The sequence below is a fragment of the Tripterygium wilfordii genome, chromosome 10 (genome assembly GCF_013401445.1).
Source record: "Tripterygium wilfordii isolate XIE 37 chromosome 10, ASM1340144v1, whole genome shotgun sequence".
Lineage (NCBI taxonomy): Eukaryota > Viridiplantae > Streptophyta > Magnoliopsida > Celastrales > Celastraceae > Tripterygium > Tripterygium wilfordii.
Genome location: NC_052241.1, coordinates 810,914 through 838,338, shown reverse-complemented (window position 1 = coordinate 838,338; position 27,425 = coordinate 810,914). Strand labels below are relative to the sequence as shown.

The following is a 27,425-nucleotide window of genomic DNA, read 5'->3' as shown; positions in this document are numbered from 1 at the left end:
TGCTAAACATCATTACATTTTTAAGCCCTACATGACCAAAGCTCACTTTCACAGCTAACAGAGGATGGGGAGATAGCAAGAACATAAAGAGGAACCAAGGGAGATCAACACAACAGTCCACTGGGTGAAGTAGAAACACTGTTCTAATTTGCATTTCAAAATTCAAACTACTCTGAAAGGCAGAAACTGGGATCACCCAGTTAATTTTATAGGCAAAAGTCAAAAAAAGGCATAAAATACCTGAAACATACCAAAAAAAAAAAAGGTAGAAAGGCAGCACATGGTCTTTTATTCAACCTCTCTCTAAAGATGGAACATCCCATCCTAAAACCCTCAACAAAATTAAAACACTACATATGAAAATAAGCTTGAACGATCATCATATCATTCATTAGTACTTAGTAGGGCGTCTTCAAGCTAGGGTCTTGGCCATGTGAACAATCAAGTCAATCACACGTGTACTGCAAAACAACATCGTAGCAATGGAGATAATTAGCAAGGCACCCAGGAAGAAAGAAAGCATCATATAAGTTGACAAGTACAAATCCAAGCTTAAAGGGGGATTTGTTTATATACAAGTGTAAGATACCAAAAATGTAAGAAACATGGATTTACCTGTAGCCCCACTCGTTGTCATACCATGAGACAACTTTAACAAAGTTCTTGCTCAAAGCAATACCAGCCTTAGCGTCAAATATGCTCGACCTGCACCAAGTACCCAAAACCAGGAAACATGAGCTCCCTACCACACCACACAAGACTAATGTGATATCCAAGACAGCTGGTTCCAATAATAAACTGGAATTTCCTCTTTATTAAGATTTTGATGGGGGAACCAGAGGTCCCTTTGAACAACCTTCATGTAATAATGGGGGCTACAACTTCAAAATATAAATAGCCAACCAAATTAAGAATGAACTTCATCAAACACATTAGTGCAAGCAAGCTAAAGCAAAGGCAAATCTCAGTGAGGGAAGGAAACAATAAATTTCCTCCATATCCCTTACCTGCTGTCACCAACAAAGTCAGAGGACACCACATCATCTTCAGTATAGCCCAAGATACCCTTAAGATTGCCTTCGGCTTCCGCCCTACACAGTCCCAGGAGGAACAGAAAGATTAAAACAGATAAATGATATTGCAGTGTTTTAACTTTTAAGAGCAAAACAAAGCGTGGATTAAGAGCACATACTTAATGGCAGCTTTGATATCCTCATAGGTAGCTTCCTTCTGAAGCCTTACAGTGAGATCAACAACTGAAACATCCACAGTTGGAACGCGGAATGCCATTCCAGTCAATTTGCCATTAAGTTCTGGAAGAACTTTTCCCACAGCCTATTTTTTTTACAAAAAATAGGACTACACAAGTTAGTCAAGTATCTCAAATAACATAGTGATATATTCATTTAGATATTGGTACCAAACAATAACACCAATATGCACAACTAGTAATTATTGGATACATACAAAACAATGGGTATACCTTGGCAGCACCAGTGCTGCTGGGAATGATATTGAAGGAAGCAGCTCTTCCACCTCTCCAGTCCTTCATTGATGGGCCATCAACAGTTTTTTGGGTGGCTGGGTCACATTATACAACAATAATTCATTCCAGTCCAACTTCCAATCACCATTGAAGTGAAAAATAAAGCACAGAACAGGGGTATAAAATGTCTGGTGCTCACCGGTTATGGAATGCACAGTTGTCATGAGACCCTCAACAATTCCAAACTTGTCATTGATGACCTGTAGAAAGGCAACAGTGGAATAATGAGTACGATACAACTGTAGCAGATATGAACAAAATAAAACGGGTATTCAATCTACCTTGGCCAGGGGAGCAAGGCAGTTAGTAGTGCAACTAGCATTGGAAACAATATCAAGCTCGGGCTTGTATTCCTTCTCATTAACACCCACCACAAACATTGGTGCATCCTTGCTTGGGGCGGAAATGACCACCTTCTTTGCACCACCCTGAGGAACATAATAATAGAAATCAGCCATTACTAAAATAAGACTGATCCATAGCAACAGTTAACCCAGATTCACATACAACTGGCTTCAGAATCCACAAAGATATTTATAACGAAAAGCTAAGCACACGAAGGCAGAACTATAAGTGAAGTAGATGCAAATAATATGCATTAGAAGAAACATATATTGGAAGAAAAGCTGCCATGACCAAAACCCAAGATGACTATCTCGCAACAAAAAATAAATCCATAAAGATGAGCAAAATGACCAAGGCAGAACTATAACCGAATATTACGAGGATGAAAATGGACATGCAATGGAAGAAAAGCAGCCATTACCAAATCCCAAGACCACTATCTTGGCAACAAAAAATGTAAACAAACACAAAATATATTTCTAAAAATCAAGAAAAACAAAAATCAGGAGATGGAATTGGAATTGGAATTGGTACCTTCAAATGGGCAGCGGCCTTATCCTTATCGGTGAAAACTCCAGTTGACTCGACGACAAAATCAGCACCAGTCTGGCCCCATGGGATCTCCTCAGGGTTCCTTTAAAATCACAAAAAAATAATCACAGATCTCAGATCTACATAATCTCTTAACACAAAAAAAAAATACATCGAAATGGCGATGAAAATGTATGATAGCAAGGGTAGGTGTACCTGATTCCAAAAACAGTGACTGGTTTATCACCAAAGAGAAGTGTCTTCTCGTCCTTGACCTTCAACTCATGCTTGTTCCACAAACCATGAACACTGTCGTATTTGAACATGTATGTCTGTTCGAGATCCAAACAGAAACGATTAGCTAGTCCATAAATATACAACAAAAACACACAAATCGAATCAAAACTAGGATAATCCTAACAAATCTACCATGTATTCGGTGGAAATGAACGGATCGTTAACAGCAACAAGCTCGACATCGTTCCTCTGTAGAGCAACTCTCGCAACCAAACGGCCAATCCTTCCGAAACCTAACAAATTTCAAATCAAATCATCAAATCCATATCCGCAACACAAAATCACAAAAAATAAATAAATCAAAAACAGATGAGAAAATCACCGTTGATCCCGATCTTAATTTTCTTGTCAGATGCTGCACCAACCAAATCACATTCAAATCAGAAAGATTAGCTAACTCGAAACCAGCTTTGAAACATGAAAGAAACGAAGATCGAACGAAATGAGAGACGATTACCCATTGGAGGATAAGCGAATCAAACGATGAAACAAGGACGAATCAGAAGCAAACGAGGCGTTGAGAGTGAGGTTTTTTAGTGGAAAGTGAGAAATCCAAGTTCGAGTTTATATAATTGGAAAATAACAATCAAAACAATTTCGAAAAAAAAAACTCAAGAAAAGGAAACGTCACGCGCTAGCTGGAGCATTTGGATCTCACTCGAAGGCGTGAGAATCAAGGTGAGCCAGGTGGCAAATTCGGCGTTTATGCGTTATCCGGTGGGCCCGGTGTGGTAAGATGAAACTTGATCAACGGCCGGAAATGGACAGAAGAGATGGAAACCCGAGCTCACGTGAGCCTGAGCATGGGTGAATACGTGAAGTGTTGGCCGGTGATCATGTCAAATTATGGCATCATCCGTTCAAGAAAATCCATTATTTTTTATTTCACCATCCTCCTTTTTTATTTTTTATTTTTGGTCTAAAAATTGAAAAATCCATTGCCATAATAAATATTTTTTTTTAAAAAAAAAAAGTCTGAAACTGAAAGATAAACCACAACTGTTCTTTGGTGGAATGTTGACATCTAAAGCGTGATACCTGACATCACTTTTGGCGATGTGATCAGGCTCAAAACGTGATCCGATGGTGCCAGAGACTTTATTATTCTTACATAATAACAAATTTTCTTTTTTAAAAAATAAATTTATTTTCTGAAAAATTTTTGTTGCTTGGTCAATAATTTTTTTTTTTTTGCCTTCTAATGGAAGTCAAACAAAATGAAATAAATTTCAATTTTGGATTATTAACTTTGAATGTTTAAATATTCGGTAATGAAATTGAAAAATAATTTGTCTTTTGTTGACGAGATGTTATATTAAACTGAAACATAAATGTTTAGCTGAAGTAGTCACCAACCTGTTGCCAAGGCACCATAGAAATATATATATGTATTTAATGATTTGGTAGTGTAGGCAACGCTTGAAATATTATAATGCAAATGATTAAAATAAGAAAAAATAAATAAAAGGAGGCAGAGAGAGTGATGCTGCAGTTAGGTGAAGTATAGGTGAAATAAGGACAACCCCTCCCTCCTTTTGCTCATTTCTTTTATATAAAAATAAATTTTTAAGAAATAATAAGTAGAAAGTATGTAAGATTTTTTTAAAAAAAAATTAATATTTTACACACTTTCTCAAAGGATGAATTTTATTTAATAAATTTAGTATTTTATTCATATATATAAATACATCATTAGATTCAAAATAATTGTACTTATTATTTTTTATTTTTCTAAATACTGATATTAAAAAGTAAGGAAAAAGACTGAAACAGCAACAAACAGAAGTTATGTGGCTTCTGTAGAACCACACAGGCCCAACAGGCCCAATGAGTTAAAAAATAAAGGCAAAAAAGGCCGTCAGTCAGCCCAATACATGAAATAAAAAATTTCTGAAAAAAGGAAAAACCTTGGCTTCGCCCAGGCTCGAACTGGGGACCTTCAGTGTCTTAGAATGACACGTAACCGCTTGGTGACCGCTGTCGTGTGAATTTTATACAACAAAAAAGATCCAACAGGATCAAATGCCATACACAAAAAAAATGCCCAATATGGCTTCGCCCAGGCTCGAACTGGGGACCTTCAGTGTGTTAGACTGACGTGATAACCAACTACACCACGAAACCATTTGTTATTCATTCTTATACTTTAAATTATCTAATACGTATTCTCAATAAAAATAATGGCTCACTTTTCAGTGCTGTATTCAAACGTTGTGAAGCAACTTTCTTTCTTGGATGTATTCATTTATTTGTTCTTCTCAAATCAAAATCATGGTCGACTCAATGGCTGTTTGGGAATTCTGTCAAAGATTATACCTTTGCATCAATGTAGTAAAGTAATATATCATTTTTCTAAAAAAATTAATGAGTATTTGGCTGACATGGTGAACTTAAACGCGGTAAATACATCATAACAAATGTGGTAGTATTTTCTTGACCCGTGTTCAGAAAAACGCGAATAAAAATCTTCCGACACTCGCTTAGCCCGCGGTTTTATAATCGTGGATAAAGTTTATAACCGTTGTTTTTTTTTTACTTATACCTGCCCGATTTTAGCCGCAGTTATAAGGGCATTCAATGCATTAAAAATAGGAAAACAATTGATTGGTTATTGATCAAGGTTGACCACATTTTTTCCTTATTTTATTACTGTACACACATTGAAAGAAATCCTAATTTTGTGGAGACCAGGTTGGTAATAATTATCAATCCCTTGTACTTATAAAAGAGATCAAATTAAGGTAAAACTTCAAAGAAATTAAGTTTTTGTTTGAGAAGAAAGAAGGGGGTTGTTTTGTCTCTCTTCTCTCTTTCTCAATAATTCCACAGATTCTAACATCATGGCCTCTTCAAGATGGTTGAAGCCTGAGGTACTTTAATTTCATTGTTTTTTGTATTAGAAACATTGATTTGGTCATTGCTGATTATCCATATATATAGGTTTATCCTCTGTTTGCATCAGTTGGTTTGGCAGTTGGAATCTGTGGGATGCAACTCTTTAGGAACATCACTGGCAATCCTGAAGTCAGGTATACACATATACAGTCTTATCACCATATGAGTTTATTGGCCCCCGTGAATGTATCGAGCCCACATGGTTTTGTTCCTCTATGGACCGTCTTACTTAATAGTGCTTGAGCCAAGAAAAAATTAAGATCTTGTTGATAGAGTGGGGAGGGCTTGTCCTTATAAACAATACTGAATCCTCAAATCTTTTCGATCATAAGGGATTCCTAACATATACTATATATATATATGTATATGTATATGTATATATACACACACACGTATGCATGTATGTAGGATCAAATGAAATTAACGAATGTAAGATTTGATGTGATATGTATAGGGTAATGAAGGAGAAGAGAGCAGCAGGAGTTCTTGACAACTTTGAAGAGGGAGAGAGATATGCAGAGCATGGTCTGAGGAAGTATGTCCGCAATAGACCTACTCAGATCATGCCTAAATTCAACGGATTCTTCACCGATCCAAACTAAACTTTTGACCTTGATGATGATGCTCGATGATCAACAACTTATATAATTTGCTTTTTTTCGATTCTGCTTTTTTGTTGTGCATGTATGTTGTTCAATTTTATGAATATATATGCAGATTTTTGAAGATTAATAAAGATCATATTCCAATTTGATCCTCATTTTTCTTGATGATTGTTCAAAGAACGATTGATTATCATGCTTGATCTTGAAGATTGTTGTCAAGATGATGGGTTAATCTGATAATGTGATTCAAAAGGAAACCAAATATTAACAAATATCCTCAAATCTTTTTGTTTTTTTTTTTCTTCTATCTTTGGAATCTCTTTCATGTACTATATATTATTTAAAAGAGTGGAATTAGACCATTCAAATGGGGCAAGTGAGCCATTTGTTGAACGACAATCACATTGTATGTAGGGATCACCCACCCTTTAAATCATGGGTTCGAATCTTATCCCCTCTGTTTCAAAAAAAAAGTATTCAAATGGGGAGAACCATGACCAGCTCAAATGACATTAATGTGTGTGGTATCTCATAGAGGTATCGGGTTCGAGTTTCCCATTCCCCTGTCCCTGTAAGGAAAAAAAGTTCAAATGGGATATTCGGGGTCTATAATTCCTCAATAATTCATGAATATGATGGATTCATGCGGATTCAAAGGCTTTCTAGAATCCCTTTCAAAAAAAAAAAAAGGCTTTCTAGAATCTAAAATTTATATCTAACGATCAAATGGAAAAGGCCCAAGGAGGCCACGGATCCAGAGGCCCAAATGGACTTCCTATGTTGCTTACTTGTTATTGGGGCCCACGACTGTGTGCGAGCGGAGTTTTGAAATCTTTCTTACCGTTGAAAGCAAATTTAAAATGTTTACGTTGAAAAACCAGAACTAGCCGTTAACTCGCCACTTGCGCCTGAACCGTCGATTTCACTAACAAATTCAAACCCTAAATCCCGCAGTATCTTCCCAAACACAACCTATCCGCCAAAACCCTTCTCTCTCTCTTTGACTCCAGTTCCGGTTCAGTGAAATCGCCGACTTCTTCTTCTCTCGTCTTTCATTTTTTCTTTTGGTTTCGGAAGGATAGACGATTATATATAGTCTTCTTTTCCGTGGGGTTCCACAACTGAAAGATAATATCAAAATGGCATCGAGAACGGTTGCTAAAGACCTAATCACTCTTAGAGGCTCTGCTGCGATTGTGAGCGAATTTTTTGGTACGGTTAAGGCTTTTTATCTCCCTCTTCGATTTGATTTCAGATTTTCTTTGTATGGGTAGATTGGGATTTATGAAAATTTGGCTGATTCTTGCTCTTTCATTGAACCCTTTTCAGGTTACGCTGCAAACAGGTAAAACTATGGGATTCTTATTTATTTTATGTTTAATTTATTTTGAAGGATTTGTGGGTCTAGAAAGTGAATACTAGGTGTTCGATGAATTGTTTCTCAGTATTCTTTATAACCGCGGAGTCTATCCAGAAGAAAGCTTTGTGAAGTTGAAGAAATATGGGCTTCCCATGTTGCTTACTCAAGATGAGGGTGTCAAATCTTTCATTGCCAACCTGAACGCTCAGTTGTCTGGTAAATGCTTCACCTTGATATGCATTGGTTTTCCTTTCATGTCCTGTTTGTCAGTTATGAAAAAGAAAGTTAACAGAAGTTAAATTGGTATTGAATATAGGCATTTAGAGTTGATGACTAAAAATGCTCGTGTCTCGAATTCTGCAGAGTGGCTGGAAGAGGGGAAGCTGCAGAGGATTGTTCTTGTGATAATGAGCAAAGGAACCAATGAGGTTCTGGAGAGGTGGAACTTCAGCATTGAGACGGATGGAGAGGTTGTCGAGAAGGGGTAATTTTCATAATTGCCTATCTTCATGATTTAGAGTCTTCCTGTGTTCTTAGGGATTTATGGGTTTTTCTGATGAAGTCATGTGATTTCAGTGTGTCAAGGGAGAAGAGTGACAAAGAAATTATGAGAGAGATACAAGCAATCATGCGACAAATTGCTTCAAGCATTACTTACTTGCCATGCCTTGATGAACCTTGTAAGAAAAGCACAAGCTTTTGAACCTGTTTTCAGATTGGTTTTGCTATAATAATTCTGGGATTGAAGTTTGTTTTGTCTTCCTTGTGTTGTTTTCTCAGGTGTATTTGATGTGCTAGCATACACTGATAAAGATGTTGCAGTTCCATTCACTTGGATTGAGAGTGACCCGAAACTGATTGCGAATCCACAAATGGTGAAGTTGCATTCTTTTGATACCAAGGTAGGTTTTGTGAAGAGCATTTTTAATAGAAATGATTTGAGGCATTTAGTTGGGGGTGTGTCTTCTTATCTGTTCATTAGGGACTTTGTTACTGATTTATTTGCTGGGTTGTACAGATCCACAAGGTTGACACTCTTGTATCCTACAAGAATGATGAATGGGATGAGGAGTAAGGTTGACATTTCTTCCAGCGGCCTGCGTTTCTCTTCGACTAGAGCAAAGATTGTGAATCTTTTTATTCACATTTTGTATGATTTCACTGACTCTGATTGATGTGTTTCTGTGAGAACAAATCTGCGTATTTTCAAGTGTCCATAAATATCTACTAATCTTTCAGCTTTTGTGCTCTTTTGATGCCAGAACAAATTGCTTTGTCACAAGTCTTTTGATTGTGCTGCCTGCCAAAACCATTTAAAGACTCTTGTCAAACTTTAGCACTGAAGGTGAAAGGAAGGGATAATCCAGAAACAATTCATGGTCCAAAATCATTCTGATAGGTAATCCAGCAGCCCTGGTCAGCAGTTAGGAGACCATGATTCATCTGGGAAGGCCATGTTATGGAACTTGAATGAAGTTGTTGGGAACCCGGTTAAGAATCCAACAACAAACCGATCGAATCCCAACTGCCACACGCCCAAATTGAGGATAAGTTTGATTGATTGAATTTTTATGAATCAAAGTTTTGCATTTTGGTTGAGAAAAAGTCTAAAATTGCATAGTTCTTCTTAAAGCAATGCCTATCATTAGCAAATGGCAGTTAAACGGTCAACTCTCCCCAGCTATCCACCCAAAATAACCCAACTCTTAACAACCAAAGCAACACAACATTACAGTTAAAATAAGCATATGCCAGTTAACGTAGACGAATTAAAACTGCCCATTTTAGGACTCATTATCAAGGCAATGCAGACGAGATAACGCAACGATTAGCAGAGATGGATTCTGGACCATCCTGGGCTGATCAGTGGGATTCTCAAAATCCTGACCCTCTCCCTCAGCCAGCTTCCGACAACGACAAGAAGGAGGATGGGAAAGGCAAGTTTGGGAAGACATTGTTAAGCTTGAAATGGATAAAAGGGATTGGCAAGAGATCTCAGAAGTAATCAATCACTAATAGGGTCCATTGTCATCCTTCTTGTTTCAGATTCCAGGGTCGTCTCCTCATTTATGATTCAATAATGGATACTTGACCTCTTTCTTTCATTACAAACATCAACCCATCAACCTTCAAAACCTTCTGTTCATGTAGTTATGTGATTTTCCTTCACTTACTTGATCAAACAATGTCATTCAAGAAACTAAATAATATATACGTGCAACTATCATATTACTCATGATATTAGGCAGCAAGGGCAGAACCAGTTAGCAGCCCAACCGACCATCTAAACAAGAAAATCAAGAAACCAATTACCAATGCAGCTCAAAATAAGAACTCAATACTTCTTTCAGCGGTCGTATGTGACGATTCCAGCAGCAGAATTCTATGAATCAGAAAATATTAAATCTCTGCTGCTTATCATATAATAAATCTTGGCAGCAGAGTATAAACAAGACTAAACAAAAGAAACAAGATTCAACATCATGTAACAAAAACTGCAACCATTTGAAAACCATCTCATTCATGACGGCATCACCCTGGTAATGAAAATAGTACATTATTTATAGATGATACATGTAGTGATGAACCACTAAGACATAACAGTAAACTACAGCATCCACAAAGCATCATCCTTTATTTTCTCTATCGAGAAGAATTATGCAGTCTGGTGTTCATAAGAGACACCTATAAAAGCTTAAATGAAATGAAGCAGCATAGCACAAGTACGAGTTGAAACCAATTAATGAGGAAGGAAACTTAAATTGTTACTCGTAGAACTATGCAGATTGGGTAGCCCAATTCTGACAATGGAAGCAACCATCTTTATCAGCAGGAAAACATTAGCGCTGTAAGACACATGTCCAACGCTCCCATGTCAACTTTATCCACAACAATGCGAGCTACTCACAACACTAACAACAGCCCAGCAGACAAACTTGCACTCCAAATGACTGGTCCTTCAATTTCATCAGGCCACACAGAATTATGTAGCTCGTACAATTGGGGACAAGTTAAAGACTATGCTTGCTTCAATGGACAAATACGGACAGATGAATTATGTTATAATACAACAGACGAGCAGCCTAGCCACTTCATCCTGCCGAGAAAATGACGAATAAATCGCGACCACTTCCAGGTACATCCACATGTTGGTTCCCAACATTTACCAGCAAACCAATGTATGCTTCGCAGGACTTCTAGTAAATGCAGCTACACATGTCCCTTGTTATTAACACTATACTGAAGATGGCAGCCTTCACTACTTCCAAGAACATATTATTTCTTTTTATTTTTGTCTCTTTTTTTTCAACAGAAGTGCAAGGACACCTCAGCTGGAACTACCAAAGGCAGAAGCTGACTCTCAGCTGACTCGGAAGGTAGAACAATATATTATGGGGAATTCAATAGTTCACAAGGGTAATCAAAATTTTTGCAGATGTCTGAGTAGCAAACTATGCATTCCTCCAACATAAGGTAAAACCAGAAGACATGAACAGATATTAGCCTCTAGCCATGAACTCTGAGTCTCTGACACTACAGCTCAAGTCATCGAGAGCAGGTGGCCCGGAAAGACCATTCTTGCTGTCATGCCTCTCCTGGCAATCCAAGAGCTGTTTTCCACAAGCTGAACAAAGCAACTCCAAACAAAAGGTTTCCTCATATTCACTGTCATTAATACAGCGACCACACTGAGCACAACGTGGTATACAAATTGTGCATGCTCTGCACACCTGAGTAGTGTGCTTCTTTCCCAGGCAACCCTCCGCTGGGCAATCATAAACTAGCCTCGGGTTCTGACATATAGGGCAGCTTTCGATATCAATTGGACAATCATTCTCATAGGACAAGTACATGCTCCCCCTGTGATAGAAACGCAGCTTGTCGGAATTCTGCTGCGTGCTACCTATGCCCAACAACAACTTCAGCTCTTCAAAATGCTTCTGAGTGACACCATAAATCCAACCAATCCTTAATTGCTTCACTCCTTGAGCACCAACATTCTTAAATGCCGTCAAGCTTGTCACTATGCCCTCAATACTGAGTCTTGTACATCCAGGCACACATAGCTGCATCAAGGTAAGGAAAAAAACAGCTTAAGAAACATATAGAACTAATTCAAGTTACCATTAGCTAATAGCCTAATACCATACAAGGCAACAGAGATAGATTGGTTGGCTTCAAAGCGGACGCTTCAAAGACGCGAAACGCAAAAGTCATAAATTATTTAATAAATTCAATAATTATAACAAATAATAAAAGCATTCATGGCCTTAAGTGGTAAGGACTTCTGATAGAAATCTGTGACGTATGGAACTTCCAAGGGAAAATTTGACAAGTCCCCAAACACAGAGCACTAAGAACAATGCAACCCAAAAAAAAAAAATTAACAGTCCCGGAAAGACAACATAAGGAAATTAATTAAACTCTAATGGAATATACCAAAAGTGAAAGACAATGCTTGTGCACCAATTATGGCTTTAACATAAAAGAAAAAAGATTAAAGAATAAAATCAAGTTGCAGGATTCAACTAACCTTGGTTAGCCTTCCATTTTTTTCGAGCACACGTTTTAGACCATCATCAGTAATCTTTGAGCATCCCACCAGGGTTAAGCTCTCTAGCTTGCCAAGAGCCCTATTAGTTAATTCCAAAAGAATATCATCAGTAATCTTCTCATTTAATGGATGAGCTATGTGAATATTCTTCCAGCAGAGAGGATCATTTCGAACTGTATCACGCAGAGTTTTGCAAACTGTTTCAACAGCAAGAAGATCTCGCACACCCAGATAGGCAAAGGCATAATGCAAAGCCGGATGAGGAGCTCCATCATCATCAGCCAAACTAACTCCACTGCACTCCCCAATTTTTTGGGTCTGAAAGCCCACACAACCCGCATTTTCACTGCTCCTGATTTCATTCCCCAACCTCCAAATGCCATCCATCTTACAAGCTGATACAACATCATCATGACTTAGTATTGCATCAAATTCTTCACTCTGGAAGTCTACAAAACCCGCATCTTCATTACCCCTAGTTTCATTCCCCATACTCAATATGTCATCCACATTACAAGCTGATCCGACACAATCATGACCTAGTGATGGCCCAAGTTCTTTACTCTGAAAGTCCAAGAAACCCCCATCTTTATTGACCCTAGTTTCATTCTCCAAACTCAGAATACAATCCACATTACAAGCAGATACGACACCACCGTGACTTAGCAATGCATCCTCTGCTTGCTTCTCCTCTAAACACCTGCTACTACATCTACCATCCACATTTAATTTTTCATCAAAACCCATGTTTGCAGAAAAAACACTATACTTCATTGCATTACTCCATATAAAATTAAGTCCAGCATATAACTGATAATCCCCATCACCTGTCCCCACATCATTCCTCCTAAATCCACCACCATAGTCCACCTCCAAATCTTCAAGCCAACCAGTTATCGCAGTAAAAGTGGTACTCATATCCATGCCAAAGGGATCTGAAGGCAAGAGATCGAGAATGTCGCTGGAAACGGACTCGTGCGACCCACACCTATCAGCCCCGTCCCTTCTATAGTCAAAACACTCCTCAGCTTTCTCTTGGATGCCGTCCACAAGGTACCCATTCGCAATTCTCATAGACGAAGCCAATTTGTCCTCAGATAAATGCGCAGGAAAGATGGGTCGATGTGAAAAATTCAAGGCCATTATTCTCTATAAAATATATACAATATGATAAGCAAACCCCAGATGTCTAATCTTTTTTTTTTTTTGTTGAAGAGGAAAATAAACGTATTCTTTGGAAGTAATGAATGAAACGTAAACCTAGAAAAAAATAGGGAACAAGTGGAAGATTGTAGAAGACCAGGGAAACGAAGGATCTACCAAGAAAACCCTCAATTTCGGATGACAAACTAAAACGACGCAACCAAAAATTTCACGGAGTTTCTTCCAAAACGGAACGTAAGATCAGCTACAATCAAATCAAAAGAAAAGGAAAAGAACGAGGAATCGTCAATCTAGATTTTATCTACACAACAAGAACCAAACAATAATTTTGTTTAATTTTCTTCCTATTCCTAACCCATCTAGAATAGCAAACTAGGGCTTGCAATCAATCAAATACGATAAGGGGAAAAAAAAAGGAATAAAAGAGTGACCTGAATCAGGGATAACCAAATCAAATCCAACCCACAATCATCACTCAACCCAAAACCCTAATTTGGACCAGAGAACCAATCAATAGAGTCTCCCGGCATCGAATCCTCACCAAGAAACAGAAGCAAAACCTCGCCTTTCCTTCTCGTTTCTCTGATTCTTCTTCAAGCACTCGGAAGGTAGAATCTTGGGAGAGGTGGAGAACGGATTTTTGGTCTTTTTCTCTCTGGTTTGGGGAATTCGATCCGAATAGTGAGGACAGGGAGTCTGTCAACCAAGTTCGAAGAAGAAACGCGAGCGAGCGAGCGAAACAGAAAAATAGGCATATAAAGGGTAACAAAAACACTGTAGAAAATAAAATAAATTCTGCGGATGGAAAAATAAGAGAAAACCTAAAAGGAATCGGTGAAACTGACACGTGTCGGGTGAAAAATTGGCTACTCTGAGTTCTCTTCTCTCCGTTTACGGTTTAAGGTGTGGCGGGAGGGTGGAGCTGCTCTCCGAATCACGCGGTGCTTTCGAGTCCGCTCGATATCTGATCGATCGGACAGGAAATCATGTAGAGGATAAAGATTGGGCATGAGTGAGTGAGCCCTTGCGTTGTTTTGGATCTCGAAAATGATAAAAATTCTAACAATTCGTATTTCAATTATCTTAACTATTGAGAGTTTGACGTACATTATCTAAAATAAATCTGTGACCTCCACATATCTTACATGATGAACAAAAATTATGTTGTGCGTGTATAAAACAGTTAAGATAATTGAAATATCTATTAATACCGATTGGACCTACATTTAATAAAATAAAATAAAAATCCGACTCATACCTTTAATATTTTAAATTATAAAATGAAAAATGTCTTTATAACTTGCCAAGCAAGATGAAGACTTCTTTTTAGGTACTTTTACTATTCATCCTTTTATATTGTTCTTAATCTACAAGTACTCAATTGTCCTTTTCTAGAGATGCTCAACAAAAAGGGCAACAAATTTTTAAATCTCCTTTTTCCAATATTTTCCTTTTTTATTTCTTTATGAAAAAAGTTGGAGACCCTCAATTTACAACTCTCATTTTACTCTTAATTCATGTGAAATCTTTGATGTTAAATGGGTGTTACATGTATATTTATGATAAATAACTATCACACATGCCACATAAAATTAGGTAAAATAGGTCAAAAATTGGAGAACAATAACATCATTATTTTTTATTTGAATTATGTCAAAATTCATATTCCGGGTGCCTTGGAAAGTTATAAAATATTGGAAACAAGTTTCAGGTGAGAAATTAATTAATTGTAACAGTTGGAGGTTAACCAAACACTTATAAGTTTGTTTGATCACAATCATACAACTTTAGAGAAGCAGTATTGATGATGAATTGCTTTATATTAAAGAGATTCGATAATAATAATAATAATAATTGTTTTTTTGTGAATAAATTAAATAATGCCCCATTGTTATGTTTTTTTTTTTAAATAATTTTGTTTAGAGTAAAAATTACATTACTAAGATATGATTATTTTCAAATTAACATATAAAGATGAATTTGTATATAATAATGATAATAATAACAATAATAGTATATCATCCGATTAACTAGATTAGACTGAAGAATCTTACCTAAAGCCTAATATTTTAAAAAAAATCTCAAAATTCCACTGGAGCCCCGCCCCCCAGTGATAAAACTACAAATCCACCTCCACTCGTATGTGTGATATCTTGTAGAGGTATTGAGTTCGAGTCTTCCCTTGTATTAAAAAAAAAAAAAAACACAACTAGATTGGACTGAATTTATTGCTGCCCATGAGAGTTTTATGAACATTAGTGAATCTATTATCCATTAGTATAGGAATCCATCCTACACTAAGATCAGAATATTTTATCTTCCATTTTCATTAGATGATAACTTTAACCTAAAGTGTTTCAAATATTCTAGCAGACATATAAAGTTTTTTTTTTAAAAAATCTCTTTTTATAAACATATTTTTTCTTAATTATCCTTTTATTTTCTTAATTTCGTCGAGTTCTTTATGAGTTACGATTTCGTGTCCTAGTAAAGCACATATTTAATGCCGTTGATTCAGTTTTCCCATCTACCTGTTACGGGATGTTTGAATTTTTTTTTTTTTTTAATTAACAAGGACGAAAAAGATGGTAAAAGAATCTACGTACTGTTATCAACTTATGTCTTGTTGTCTCCCAAGGAATCCTTCATTAACCTAAAATATTCCTCAAAAGACAACCTGCACAAGCATCAAATTAAATTCACATCTTGAAGCTTAATGTTTTGACAACGTGTTAGGGGGGGCAACACAAAGTTGTCTAAAGCTTCGAAACAGATCCATGAACAGGAGTAAAGTATATCAGTGCAATCAACTTTGCAAAGAAGGGAGCTAAGCTATGCTTATTGTTAAATATAATTGAGACCCCTTTTAATAAAAGATAAAACCGTGCGAGTCTTTTAAAACTCCATCTCGAATTCTCATAAACATGGTACCATCTCACCATGGATGATCACAACCCACCGCTCATTAAAAAAGTTATCACCATTCAGTTGATACTAGAATGTTGTATTGGGGGTTTGGCTGCTACTCTTGTAATAAGGGTTGTAAAAAAAAAACCTTGTCAAACTAACCATTGGGTCGGTTATTATCAAATGTATATTGGTGGGAAAAATCAAAAAAAACCAATCAATTATTCAATAACCAACGGAATGGTCGGTTAAATTATGTCAAGAAAAAACAGACAAAAACAGAACGAAACCACCTTCGGTTCTACACCTTCTAAAGGCCGTAACGGACCATGGGCCAAAAGGTCCAAGCCCACGAGAATCAGTGTTATTTGTTTGCCTCTTTCTTTCCGCCTTAGGCGTGAGTAACGGCAAATTTCCCTCTCAATTGGCGTTTGGTCAGTGATATAATCCAAAAGTAAAAGCTTCAAAGAAAATGGCAGAGGGCCAAGAAAAGAGCGAGAAAATGACGAAGCAGATGCGTAACCAGAACGTTCTCGTTCTAACTGGTGGTGCGGCGTTGTTTGCGGTCGCCGTTAACATCGCAATCTCCGCCTTTAACTCTCACAGGCAAAAGGCCAAGTGGAAAGGTAATCTCTCTGTATATTTATTTATTTTTCTCCCTTTTCTTTTCAATTTTATTTTCTCGCTTTGTAATTTTTCCAGGAAGCCAAGCAGTTCTACGTTTATTCATTTATTTTTGTTGTTGTAGTACATTGTGTTACTTCTATAAAAGTTTTTGCACTTGTTATTTGGTCTTCCATTGCTGTCGTTTGTTTGTTACTGTGTGTGAGCAATTTACTTGGATTCTTTGGGCTATTATTTTTGTTGTTGTTGTTATTTTAGATTTATTGGGCTCTGATGTTCGTGTTAATCTATCTGCGTCTGAGATTCTCAAACTAGCTGACCAGATAATTGCCGAGTCAAAGAAGGTTCACGATGCAATTGCTTCTGTCCCTCTTGACAAGGTATTTTCCATTAACAACTCGTGAAATCAGTTGAGACACTCTGTTTTATTTAATTTTTGTTTGGTTTGTAACTTTGTATAAATATTACTTCGAACATTTGGTGTGGAAAATAGGGTTTTGGTAACTACAGTGATTTACTATGTCAAGTTCTCACATTACTTGGAAATTGTTCTTACGTGCATGGTTTGTTACTTCAAATGCTTTTCTTGTTTGCTATATCAAAATATGCAGGTTAACTATATGAATGTGATTGCACCACTAGCTGAGCTGGAGGCACGACAGTTTTCACTGATACAATCTTGTGCATTCCCCAAGTTGGTGTCCACTTCGGAGTTGGTCCAGAAAGCAAGTGCTGAAGCAGAGCGGAGAATTGATGCACATGTTTTGAAGTGCAGGTTTGCTATATTCATTTTCTTATTCTATATCCTTTATGCTACTTATTTTACTTTCTTTTAATGGTTGGGCATCACGTAGGTAAGTTTTGTCATTGTCCAGTGTTTGGTGGTGCACTCTATAAAGGTCGCTGAACTAATGATGTCCTGTCTTTAGTTGATGGTCGTTTCATAAGAATATGAAGTTTCAGCGTATATCACTAAGTGATCAATCAGTTCACAAGTACGATCAAAATACAGATCACTTAGTCCGCTTACCAGAAAGCTTTAGATGTCAACTTTAATGGAGTGGAAACATTTGGTTGTGTTGATAAAAAAACTTTCAGCTCTCATTACATTCTAAGCATTATGACTCAAGTCACACAATAGCATACTTTGATATCACAATCAAAAAACTTGTTAGTATTTTACTTGGATTGAAGTTCTAAGTTTTAAATCCCTTTACCACATACGAAAATAAATGTTGTGCAATTCCGTGCAAGTGGATCAGTAAACGTGAAGATGTATACCATGTCGTCAAAGCTTTTGCCGGACGAGGGGAATGGAAGAATCCTGAGGCTAAGCTCTATATTCAGTGTCTGGTGAGAAAATTTATCTCATATGATCATGATTGCAAGATTTGGGGTAGCCAACTATAATTACTTGCCTGCTAAAGCGTTGCAATTTCAATTATTTAGCAGAACAATTGTTTCATGACTACGTAGCATAGCCTACGAACAATGGGAACATTTCTTAGGAATGTTGCCAGTTTTAGTTTAATGTTTTCTCTAAAGATTTATATTAAGCTGTATGAGTTGTTCAATTCAAGTGTTGATTCTTCCCTGATCAGTGACAGGTGAGAGACTTTGAACATAATGGGTTGAATCTTGCTGTTACCAAGAGAGAGGAAGTACAACGCTTGAGAGCTCAAATTGATGAGTTAAGCTTTAAATATGTCCAAAATTTGAGTAATGATGGCACTTTTCTTCTTTTAAGTGGGGCTGAGCTAGTTGGATTACCACCTGAATTACTTGAGGTCTGGGTTCCTTTGAGTTTTCTTCATTCTTTTTGGAGGAGTTACTGTTTCATTTTATCAGTCCTGTTAACAGATGCAAGGGATCAGAAGCTTTTGACAAGTGTACAAACACAATAAACTATGCTTTTTTCAAATTTCAAAAATTATACTAAAAGACAAGTTTACACAATCTTACGAGCCACATTGGTGCATTACCATTGCCCAAGGGGCACTGGATAACTTATTCGTTATTTTATGAGGCACCTGACCTGAGGATTTCACTAAACAAGTTTACTTAGTGAAACTTATATCCCTTTTGTTCTCCCTCTTTTACATCTCAATAGTTGATTGACTATCTATTTCGTCATAGTATAAGTCTCTTGGCTTCTCTTTTATTTGAATTACCTTTTCATTTCCTTCTAACAAATCTCTGGAACAGTAGCGATAACAGTATATAAGAGGAAATCATGGTTGATGGTTCAAGTTAAGATTTCAAAGTCAAAAGATCATGTAGTGGTCTATGCTTTCACCAATTTTCAGAGGGCAGAAGCCTTTTCCAATTTTCGAACAGAACTAGAATTTGCTGTTGCATCTTATCTTGATGGGAACAACTTTTTACTGTAATAAGAAAAGGCAAAGAGATGTTAATGTCAGAATTTGGCTAATTTGGCAGCACACTTTGGTTCGAAACCCACGATCCCTTTTCCCACACTCACTAAGAAGAAAAAGAAAAAAGAAAAAAGAAAAAGTGGATTTTCCGTCAATACTTTTCTTTTTTGTTTACTGGACTGAATTTACTCTGGTGCAGAAGTTGGGCAAAGCTGAAGATGGTAAGTTTAAGGTCACACTGAAAAGCCCTCATGTTGCAGCGGTACTGGAGCTTTGCAAGGTATGATTTTTTTTTTGGGCATCCAGTATCGTCAAACCTCACATGCTTGGTTATCTTGTTGATTATTTTATAAAGTTTTTAAATGATACAAAATTTCAATTTGCTTGATAGGAACTTGAAGAGTGATGAAATAATTATACTTAGATTTCTTTCAATTTCTGGCGAACATGTGGCCCAATGGTAGAGTTGTCGGGTGCAACCTAAAGGTCACAAGTTCAATTCCTGTAAACAACCTCTCCACATAATATGTGGGGGGATAAGGTCATTGTACATCCTACATGTCCCCAACCCCACCCATTGCTTGAGCCTTGATCACGGGAGTTGTTGTTGTTTGTTTGTTTTTTTTTTCTCCTTTAGGTAATGCTATTGAGATTTCTTATTATGACCTCGTTGCCTAAGTAGACAAGATTTAATACTTTTTAGGAGTGATTCATATTTAATTAATAGAACTTTAGGAGTTTTATTTTTGGTCGATATTAGGAATTATAGTCAAATTAGGTTGGTTATTAATAATTTTAATTTAATTTCTTTCTATTTCGAATAGGACTGCACATACATTCTCTGCTTGTCAGTTGTAGATATTCATGAGTCATGACTGTCAATTGCACAATTGCATATTGTCATTATTCCAGCCTGAATCTTTTTTGTTTTTTACTATTTTGACCTCATGTAGTTCTACTTAATTGTGTGATGACAGAAATCACGTCGATTACATTACTTGTGTTGAATTTGTAAAGGTTGGAAAGACAAGAAGGGCAGTTGCAATGGCATATGGAAAGAGGTGTGGAGAAGTCAATCTTTCTATCTTAGAGGATTTGATAAATATTGCAACTCTCTCTACTCATAGAAAACGTAGATTATATATAATCACTGGACAAAAGGTTTGGATTATAAGCTCATCATCATCAAAGCTTTTATCCAAAAAAGATTAATGTGTAAATTTTACTCCTCTAAATGAATTATTTATTTTAAAGTTAAGACTCACCAATGTTCATTCAATGCATACATTTTTTCTGCCATCTTAGTTGGAAACTTGAAGTCGGGAAATTGGAAATCACATTTGTTATTGATAGACAAAAGCTAAATTACGATGTGTTTCAATCGCTTGGAGTTATGGTGTATGATTATATGCCATTCATATACCCCTTGCCAATTTGCCAATTGCTTCACCTTAGGAAGTTCTTTTTATTGACACTTTTGCCTGATATGTGATCTAATAATACCATTAATTTTAACTTAAGCCTTGAATATTACTGCCATTAGTTGCATTATTATATTGTGATTCAACTGAATGCATTTATATTTCACATGGCAAGTAACCTTTTTGTTGAGGTATTTTTTAATTGTTTATTGATGATATAGGTTCAGTTGCGCCATAAATATGCTTGCCTACTTGGCTATTCAAATTATGCTGATTACGCCGTTGGCCTTAGAATGGCTAGGACATCTACAAAGGTTTGTACCATTGTTTTTTTTCCTTTCAAATGCAAAAGAAGTTTTATAAGAAGGCGTCTAGGATGTTTTATTGAAGGTTTGTACTATTGTTTGTTATTGCCATGAAACAAGCTTACTGTAAGCATTCAAGATGGGAATAATTAAGGAAGAGTATTTGTGGTTCTCATTTAAGTTTTAAACATTATCTATCGTAGTTTGATTTTTGTGACGATGTAACAATTTACCACAATGTGTTATTTGTTTACTGAAAAAGGTGATGATTCTGTGCATGATGGCCTTCCAGCTTCCAGCTAATTGGTCACCAAAACAAATTCCATCCAAATCAAGCCAATATCTTATGTTTACCCCTTTAAAACTCGGTCATTATTTACATCAGTTGATAGTTTAGCTTTTTCATTATAAGATCAATTATAGGATGTTAGTTACTGAGTAATTTTCTATTTTGGTGGTATTCATTACTCTAATTATTGAATGATCAACCGAACAGTTTAAAGCTAGTTTCTGTTGAGACAATCTTAATGTGAGTGATGGGTATTTCCCATTTTCAGCACATGAATTTTCCTGTTTTGGGCAAGTGAATAGATCTTGTGTTTTTTTTTCTTTCATCAATCTCGGACACTTTCCGATTTGAGTTGAGAATAGGGATCATGCATGTGGCTGTATCAAGTTGGTTATATTTGAGTTGCCTGTCTCTGTTTCTGTCTGTCTCTCCCTCTCTCTCTGATAGCATAGCAGAAAATGGATACCCTACGGTGGACTGTAGCTGTCTTAGCACCCCCAGATTGTTTCACATTACAGTTTAGGAATCTGTATTGATGGGTTCAGACATCCTTTTTGCGAATATTGAGATCTGGATGGTTCACTGCTACTATTTATCAATATTATTTGTTTGAAAATGATATTTGCTTATGTGATGTTCTTATTATGGTTAGGTATTTGAGTTTTTGGAGGATATCTCAGCCAGTTTAACTGATGCAGCCAGTAGGTAACTTATCATGTTGAAAGACTTAAAGGTCAGTATGCTCTTGGTGAAGGTCTTCTTTATGTTACAGTCTCTTTTGTGTCTTGTTAATTTTGAGTGTTACCTGGCTTCAGAGGAAAGTGGAAGGAGAGTTTCCATTTGGAATTGAAGATCTTTTATTCTACGTGAAGAGGGTTGAAGAGCAGCAGTTTGATATAGACTTTGGAGTTGTTAAGAAGTATTTTCCAGTTGATTTGGTTGTATCTGGGATCTTCAAGATAATCCAGGACCTCTTTGGTATATTTTAGATGTTTTTGATATGCTCCCTCTCTCTCTGTGGGGTGTGTGAATGTTTGGGTGTGTTTGTGTGATTAGTGAGGTCTAGTTGAGGAGTACTTAACATCATTATGGTTAATTATCAGCTATTCTCAAACAGGTTTACGATTTGAAGAAAGTGCAGATGCTGAGATTTGGCATAGTGATGTTCGTCTTTTTTCGGTTTTCGATTTAAATTCTGGTGAACTCATAGGTTATGTGTACCTTGATTTATACACAAGGTTCAAATTTTTTACTTCATTTCTTAAGATTTAACTCTTCACTCATTTTTATTTGCTTTTGAAAAACTAATTTGATTATTTCTAACAGGGAAGGAAAATACGGGCATACCTGCGTTGTGGCTCTTCAGAACAGTGCATTGGCAGTCAATGGTAGACGGCAGGTAGACTAATAGTGCTCATTTTTTGTGTCCCCGACTCCCTGGTCCCTGAAACTATAAGTAGAAAACTTTGTGAACTGTATATTTTGCTTTAGTTTTACATTGGACTCTAATATCCTTTCAAGGATTATTGTTTTAGAATATTTTTCTTTCTATTCTCAAAGTTAAAATCTAATGATTAACCATAGCAAATTAATCTAGTATTTGCCTCTGGTGGCAGAAGAGAATTGATTTGCTTATGACCACTTGTAGTATATATCCGGCACCAGAGAAGCTTTGGTGCAAGAATACTCATATTTTTAGCAGAATGAAAATACTTGTTTTTTAGCCCATTTAGCGATTTCAAGTTAAAACTGCCACAGTTTGACTATATTTCTTACTAAATGATTACTAGAAGCAGAACCCAGGCAGCTACTGGTGCTGCCACTGGGAAGGGGATGCATATACCACCACAATTCCTGTTTAAATCTGTAGTCAACTGTGGACCACACTAGCAAAAGGAATAAAATAATCATCTTCTTTCAGTCACTCCCACTCTTTACTGGGGGTAAATGTCCACTATAGAAATATCCTATCATTTTTACCTTTTCACCTGGGTTTCTGATTGCGCATCCCCTGCCTTGTTTTTGTGTGTGTCTGTGTGTCTGTGCCTGCATGTTCTTGCAGATTTGCTATATCATGTAAGTAGTATCTTACACACATGGTCATCTTCCTAAACTTTGCTTAAACTAATTGATCCTTGGTTTTTATGGAACTAGATACCAGTTGCATTACTTATATCACAACTTCAAAAGGACATGGGTGGTCATCCTGGATTATTAAGATTCTCAGAAGTGGTTAATTTTTTTCATGAATTTGGCCATGTGGTATGTTCTGATTACTAACATATTTTTATTTACTATATTTCCTTCATGATACATTGCTGTGGCTGTTGTATAGTGGTGTCTTCTATGATTTGACGGTGTAGATAAATAACATGGCATTGACATGATTGGGATTCTAGGTCCAACATATATGCAGTCGTCCATCCTTTTCAAGATTCTCTGGACTGCGTGCCGATGCTGATTTTGTGGAGATTCCTGCGCTGTTGCTAGAAAACTGGTAACTAGTGGATTTTTTTTTTGTTTCTGGAATTACTAGGCACTAACTCACCTTACGATGGTTTATGTGAAATGTAGGTGCTTTGAGAACTTCTCTTTGAAGTTGATATCTGGCTTTTATCAGGTAATGCATATTGGATGTTCTTTTACTCAACATTCAGGGGTTTCTTATGCTTATAGCATGGTCAACATCTCTCTCTCTTACACACACACACACGTACACTTGCACACACTCATATCGGGTTGACATCTATCTATTTTTATGTGCATGGGCATGTTTGACTTGTTTGCATTTTGGTGGTCTACTTTTCAAAGTTTTGCAATGGTTTGTAAAGTCATTTTGTTATCTTTCTGGAAGTTACATTGAGTTTTCTGTCAGTTGGTCCTTCTATGTTAAATGTGTAGATGACACCTATGAAATTAATGATGACTAGGATATCACGAAGCCCATCAAGGATGAAATAAGTAAATCACTCAAGCGATGGAGGTATTCGTGTTCTGCTCTGAAACTGAAGCAAGAGATTTTTTGTTGTAAGTTCTCCTACTATATTATTGCCGTCAGAATTTCATTAATTAATTAGAGAACTTATTGCTTTACTCGTGCTATTTTATCAAATCATTTCTTTTTCCCCCCTATCTTGTGGTTCAGAATCATCTAGCTTGCACATAGTTGCCGAAAGAAAATGCTATTTTGTCAAATCATGTCTTTTTTCATATCTTGTGGTTCAGAATCTTCTAGATTGGACATAGTTGCAGAAAGAAATTAAAGAATATTTAACAAGAGGAGCTGTGGGGAGACTTGAGTGTTTTGAACTTCGATAGATTTTTTGATACCATTCTAAAAAATAATGGCAGTCTCAGGTGACGGTTTGAAATGCCAATAGATACTTAACCTTTTGACTGAAGATTATCAACGATAGCCTTGAGCTAGAAAAGGTTTGTTTGATAAGTATTTCAATTTTCTATCGACAGTGATATTTATTTGCATTGCCATGCTAATGGTGGTGATGTTACAGCATGCATATTGTACTTGGTCTTTCAGGAGTTCTATGGAGATGCAAATGACCGAGAAAGCATTCCCAATCAATTTGGAAATGCTACTTCAGAATGCCGATTAATGGAATTTGAAATCTATCTGTTGTGAATGCCTGAGCAATAGCATTGTCCCCATGTTTCGTATAAGTTATAACATTGCTGTTCTTTTGTTTTCAGGTCTTTTTGATCAAATAATACATTCTGCTGACAATGTTGACATTGATGAGTTATTCAAGCATCTTCATCCTAAGGTGAAAAACTTCTTCTGTTGTAACTTTTGAAGGTTTGTTCAGCGACATTATGGTCATATGCAACTTTTTCCTCCAGATCATGTTGGGTTTGCCAATACTAGAAGGAACAAATCCTGCATCATGTTTCCCGTGTAGTGCTATTGGTTATGAAGCTGCTTGTTACAGTCGTATCTGGAGTGAGGTACAGGTTAATTCTCCAAAATTCTTACGGCATCATGTGCTCAGCTGTTATTATTATACTTTTCTGCTATCCAGTGGTCAATTTTCTCCATCACAACCTTGGAGTGACAAGTTTAAATCCTGGAAACAGCCTGTCTGCAATCCCCTAAGGCTGCATACATCTTGCCCTCTCCCTGGAACCGACCTGCACTGGGGAAGCCTTGTGCATGGGACCTTAAAGGAAAACTAGTGCTTCTGATTGCATCCTATAAACAATACTGCTCTGTTATTGTAACCATCTATCTTGGTGTATTCGCTGCCTGTTACAATGCTCAGCTGAGTCTTTAAATGTGATTTACAGGTTTTTGCTGCGGATATTTTTTCCTCAAAGTTTCAAGGCGATCTTTTGAACCAGCATGTTGGCATGCAATTTAGAAATAAGGTAAACAAGTGAGTTCAAAAGTAATGATTCATGTTCTTGTGAGATTGTAGCATTTTTTCTTTGGCAGGTTTTGGCTTCAGGAGGAGCAAAGGATCCTGTTGAAGTTCTGTCTGATTTTCTTGGAAGAGAGCCATCTATTCATGGTTTTATTGACAGCAGAGCCAAATATAGTTCATAACGCAAAAGGAGGTCTTGATAAATCTGTTTCTAACTTTCTACACCTTTCTGATCCAACATCATATAATTGACTCATTATATGGCATTTCAGGTTTGCACGCAAGTCATTATTGCTTATCTCAATTCTCACAGAAGATGATGGCATTATAATATGCTTGTAAAAAAAATATTACTAGCTATCATATCCTCGTGCATCTTTAGCTGCAGCAGCTTTAATGCCTTTTATTTAATAGAGATTCTCCAACCAAACAATAACAAATGTATTAGTAGAATTAGCTGTAGGTTGAGGGTTTTTCTTTCTTTCTTTCTTTTTTAATATGGGATCGATTAGGGGGATGGGTATAGGTTGACATGGATAGCAAGGCGTATAGGTTTTGCCATTTTTTGCATTTGTTGATGGCTTTATCATTCTAAATGATTTCGAAATTTTCCCAAGAGCTATGTGATCAAGAATTACTCCTCATTTCAATCCCCACTATACTCCAACCTTTATTGTGTGCACTTTGTTATAGTAGAGTGATACCAGAAGAGTTTGTGTATGTTCATCTTTAGTTATCCAGTGGAGTTCGAATGATCATAGTTTTTCTAGTAGGAGATAAGGTAACTAGATTGATGAATACCTATCACACATACCGACACACACTGTATACGGGCACTTCTAATTTGGACTGTGTGTTTATTTAGGCCTTTGGCCAAGTCCTTGTTTGTGTGTGCATGCTTTGGCCCCCTGGTTTCTCTGTAAACATCTCAGGCAGGTTACTATTGTCATTTTCTGAATGCAGGATACCTCAAATTTGGCTCGTAGCTGCCATTTAGCAGGCAAGTCAATACTGTCCTAGTGGTTGGTGTTGCCAACATGTATGAATACATACATATATATACACACTTTATGTGAATGGTGTGCATGATCGTGTTATTTGATTATTTAGCAAACTTGGAGAGATCATGATCATTATATTCACTTGGGCCTAAAATTAATTTGCAGATTTTAAATTATTAACAGCTTACTTTTCTTATTGTGGGCCTAAAGAAAAGAAAAGTATATGGAATCAATTCAAGTTGCAGTTGAAAAAGGCAGTATCTGATCTGATCTGATCAAAGAGGGTAACAAGGGTGACAAAGCAAAAGCTGATGAAGAGAATGAAATACCTAATTGGCTTTACTATTTTTGTGGTGCACTTTAGCTTCTGTCTTTTTTGGACATTAAAAGTTGTAACATGTACGGTTGCTTTAGTTTGTTCAATTGGATAAAATATAACAATAGTATGTCGCATACATAAATAACCTGGGTAATAGTGTAATAGTGAATCTCTAAACTCGAAAGGTCCTGATTGTTATTCTTATTGATAGGAATACTTTTGTGATCACACGTTATGTTTACTTCAACTTATTTTATCTTCAGGTGAGCAATTGTCGTATACGTGGGTTCAAATGACAAATTTCCTTCTCACTTTTTTTGAAAATTTCCATTTATGTTAATAAAGGTGACTATTGGGTTGACTTGATAATGAGATTTATCAAATTTTTAGAGATTTATTCCCAAATAGAATATTTATTACCGTAAAAATAAACTAATTATGATAAAAATAAAATTCATGCAGATTCGTTCACTTGTAAACTCCGTGTCTACGCGTGTTGCCCTTTAA

General features: G+C 36.5%; 5 protein-coding genes, 1 non-coding gene and 1 pseudogene across 6 annotated transcripts; 4 read left to right on the top strand and 3 right to left on the bottom strand.

The window, feature by feature from the left end:
* Window positions 1-121: 121 nt before the first annotated feature.
* On the bottom strand, window positions 122-3,304 carry LOC120006813 (glyceraldehyde-3-phosphate dehydrogenase, cytosolic-like). Its single transcript, XM_038856903.1, has 12 exons — window positions 3,177-3,304; window positions 3,042-3,074; window positions 2,852-2,952; window positions 2,639-2,754; window positions 2,426-2,525; window positions 1,828-1,974; window positions 1,686-1,746; window positions 1,484-1,581; window positions 1,193-1,335; window positions 1,008-1,091; window positions 616-705; window positions 122-461 (listed from the first exon to the last, which is right to left on the bottom strand). The coding sequence occupies exons 1-12, from the start codon at window positions 3,178-3,180 to the stop codon at window positions 413-415; spliced, it is 1,026 nt and encodes a 341-aa protein (XP_038712831.1). The 5' UTR covers window positions 3,181-3,304; the 3' UTR covers window positions 122-412.
* A 1,465-nt stretch (window positions 3,305-4,769) lies between these two features.
* Window positions 4,770-4,843, bottom strand: TRNAV-AAC. The gene has a single exon. It is a non-coding gene; the product is annotated as a tRNA-Val (tRNA).
* Window positions 4,844-5,503: 660 nt separating this feature from the next.
* On the top strand, window positions 5,504-6,357 carry LOC120006958. The gene is made up of 3 exons (XM_038857084.1): window positions 5,504-5,589; window positions 5,660-5,748; window positions 6,069-6,357. Exons 1-3 carry the CDS (start codon window positions 5,560-5,562, stop codon window positions 6,214-6,216), a joined length of 267 nt encoding a protein of 88 aa, XP_038713012.1. The 5' UTR covers window positions 5,504-5,559; the 3' UTR covers window positions 6,217-6,357.
* Window positions 6,358-7,147: 790 nt separating this feature from the next.
* LOC120007868 (mitotic spindle checkpoint protein MAD2-like) lies at window positions 7,148-8,829 on the top strand. The gene is made up of 7 exons (XM_038858338.1): window positions 7,148-7,431; window positions 7,549-7,564; window positions 7,665-7,795; window positions 7,943-8,063; window positions 8,156-8,259; window positions 8,360-8,481; window positions 8,598-8,829. Exons 1-7 carry the CDS (start codon window positions 7,359-7,361, stop codon window positions 8,652-8,654), a joined length of 624 nt encoding a protein of 207 aa, XP_038714266.1. The 5' UTR covers window positions 7,148-7,358; the 3' UTR covers window positions 8,655-8,829.
* Window positions 8,830-9,416: 587 nt separating this feature from the next.
* Window positions 9,417-9,584, top strand: LOC120007070. Its single transcript, XM_038857236.1, has one exon. It carries the CDS (start codon window positions 9,417-9,419, stop codon window positions 9,582-9,584), a length of 168 nt encoding a protein of 55 aa, XP_038713164.1.
* Window positions 9,585-10,063: 479 nt separating this feature from the next.
* Window positions 10,064-14,057, bottom strand: LOC120007531 (F-box protein SKIP14-like). The gene is made up of 2 exons (XM_038857812.1): window positions 12,114-14,057; window positions 10,064-11,646 (listed from the first exon to the last, which is right to left on the bottom strand). Exons 1-2 carry the CDS (start codon window positions 13,275-13,277, stop codon window positions 11,080-11,082), a joined length of 1,731 nt encoding a protein of 576 aa, XP_038713740.1. The 5' UTR covers window positions 13,278-14,057; the 3' UTR covers window positions 10,064-11,079.
* Window positions 14,058-16,594: 2,537 nt separating this feature from the next.
* LOC120007779 lies at window positions 16,595-27,095 on the top strand (annotated as a pseudogene).
* Window positions 27,096-27,425: the final 330 nt, after the last annotated feature.

Coding starts and splice junctions, on each gene's coding strand:
- LOC120006813 (XM_038856903.1), bottom strand. Junction 2,526..2,638: donor GTCACTGTTTTTGGAATCAG/GTACACCTACCC, acceptor GTGATTTTAAAG/GAACCCTGAGGAGATCCCAT. Junction 1,582..1,685: donor AACTGTGCATTCCATAACCG/GTGAGCACCAGA, acceptor AATGTGACCCAG/CCACCCAAAAAACTGTTGAT.
- LOC120006958 (XM_038857084.1), top strand. CDS start 5,560: ATGGCCTCTTCAAGATGGTTGAAGCCTGAG. Junction 5,590..5,659: donor CAAGATGGTTGAAGCCTGAG/GTACTTTAATTT, acceptor CCATATATATAG/GTTTATCCTCTGTTTGCATC. Junction 5,749..6,068: donor ACTGGCAATCCTGAAGTCAG/GTATACACATAT, acceptor TGATATGTATAG/GGTAATGAAGGAGAAGAGAG.
- LOC120007868 (XM_038858338.1), top strand. CDS start 7,359: ATGGCATCGAGAACGGTTGCTAAAGACCTAATCACTCTTAGAGGCTCT. Junction 7,796..7,942: donor CCTGAACGCTCAGTTGTCTG/GTAAATGCTTCA, acceptor CGAATTCTGCAG/AGTGGCTGGAAGAGGGGAAG. Junction 8,482..8,597: donor TGCATTCTTTTGATACCAAG/GTAGGTTTTGTG, acceptor TGGGTTGTACAG/ATCCACAAGGTTGACACTCT.
- LOC120007070 (XM_038857236.1), top strand. CDS start 9,417: ATGGATTCTGGACCATCCTGGGCTGATCAGTGGGATTCTCAAAATCCT.
- LOC120007531 (XM_038857812.1), bottom strand. CDS start 13,277: ATGGCCTTGAATTTTTCACATCGACCCATCTTTCCTGCGCATTTATCT. Junction 11,647..12,113: donor AAAATGGAAGGCTAACCAAG/GTTAGTTGAATC, acceptor ACCTTGATGCAG/CTATGTGTGCCTGGATGTAC.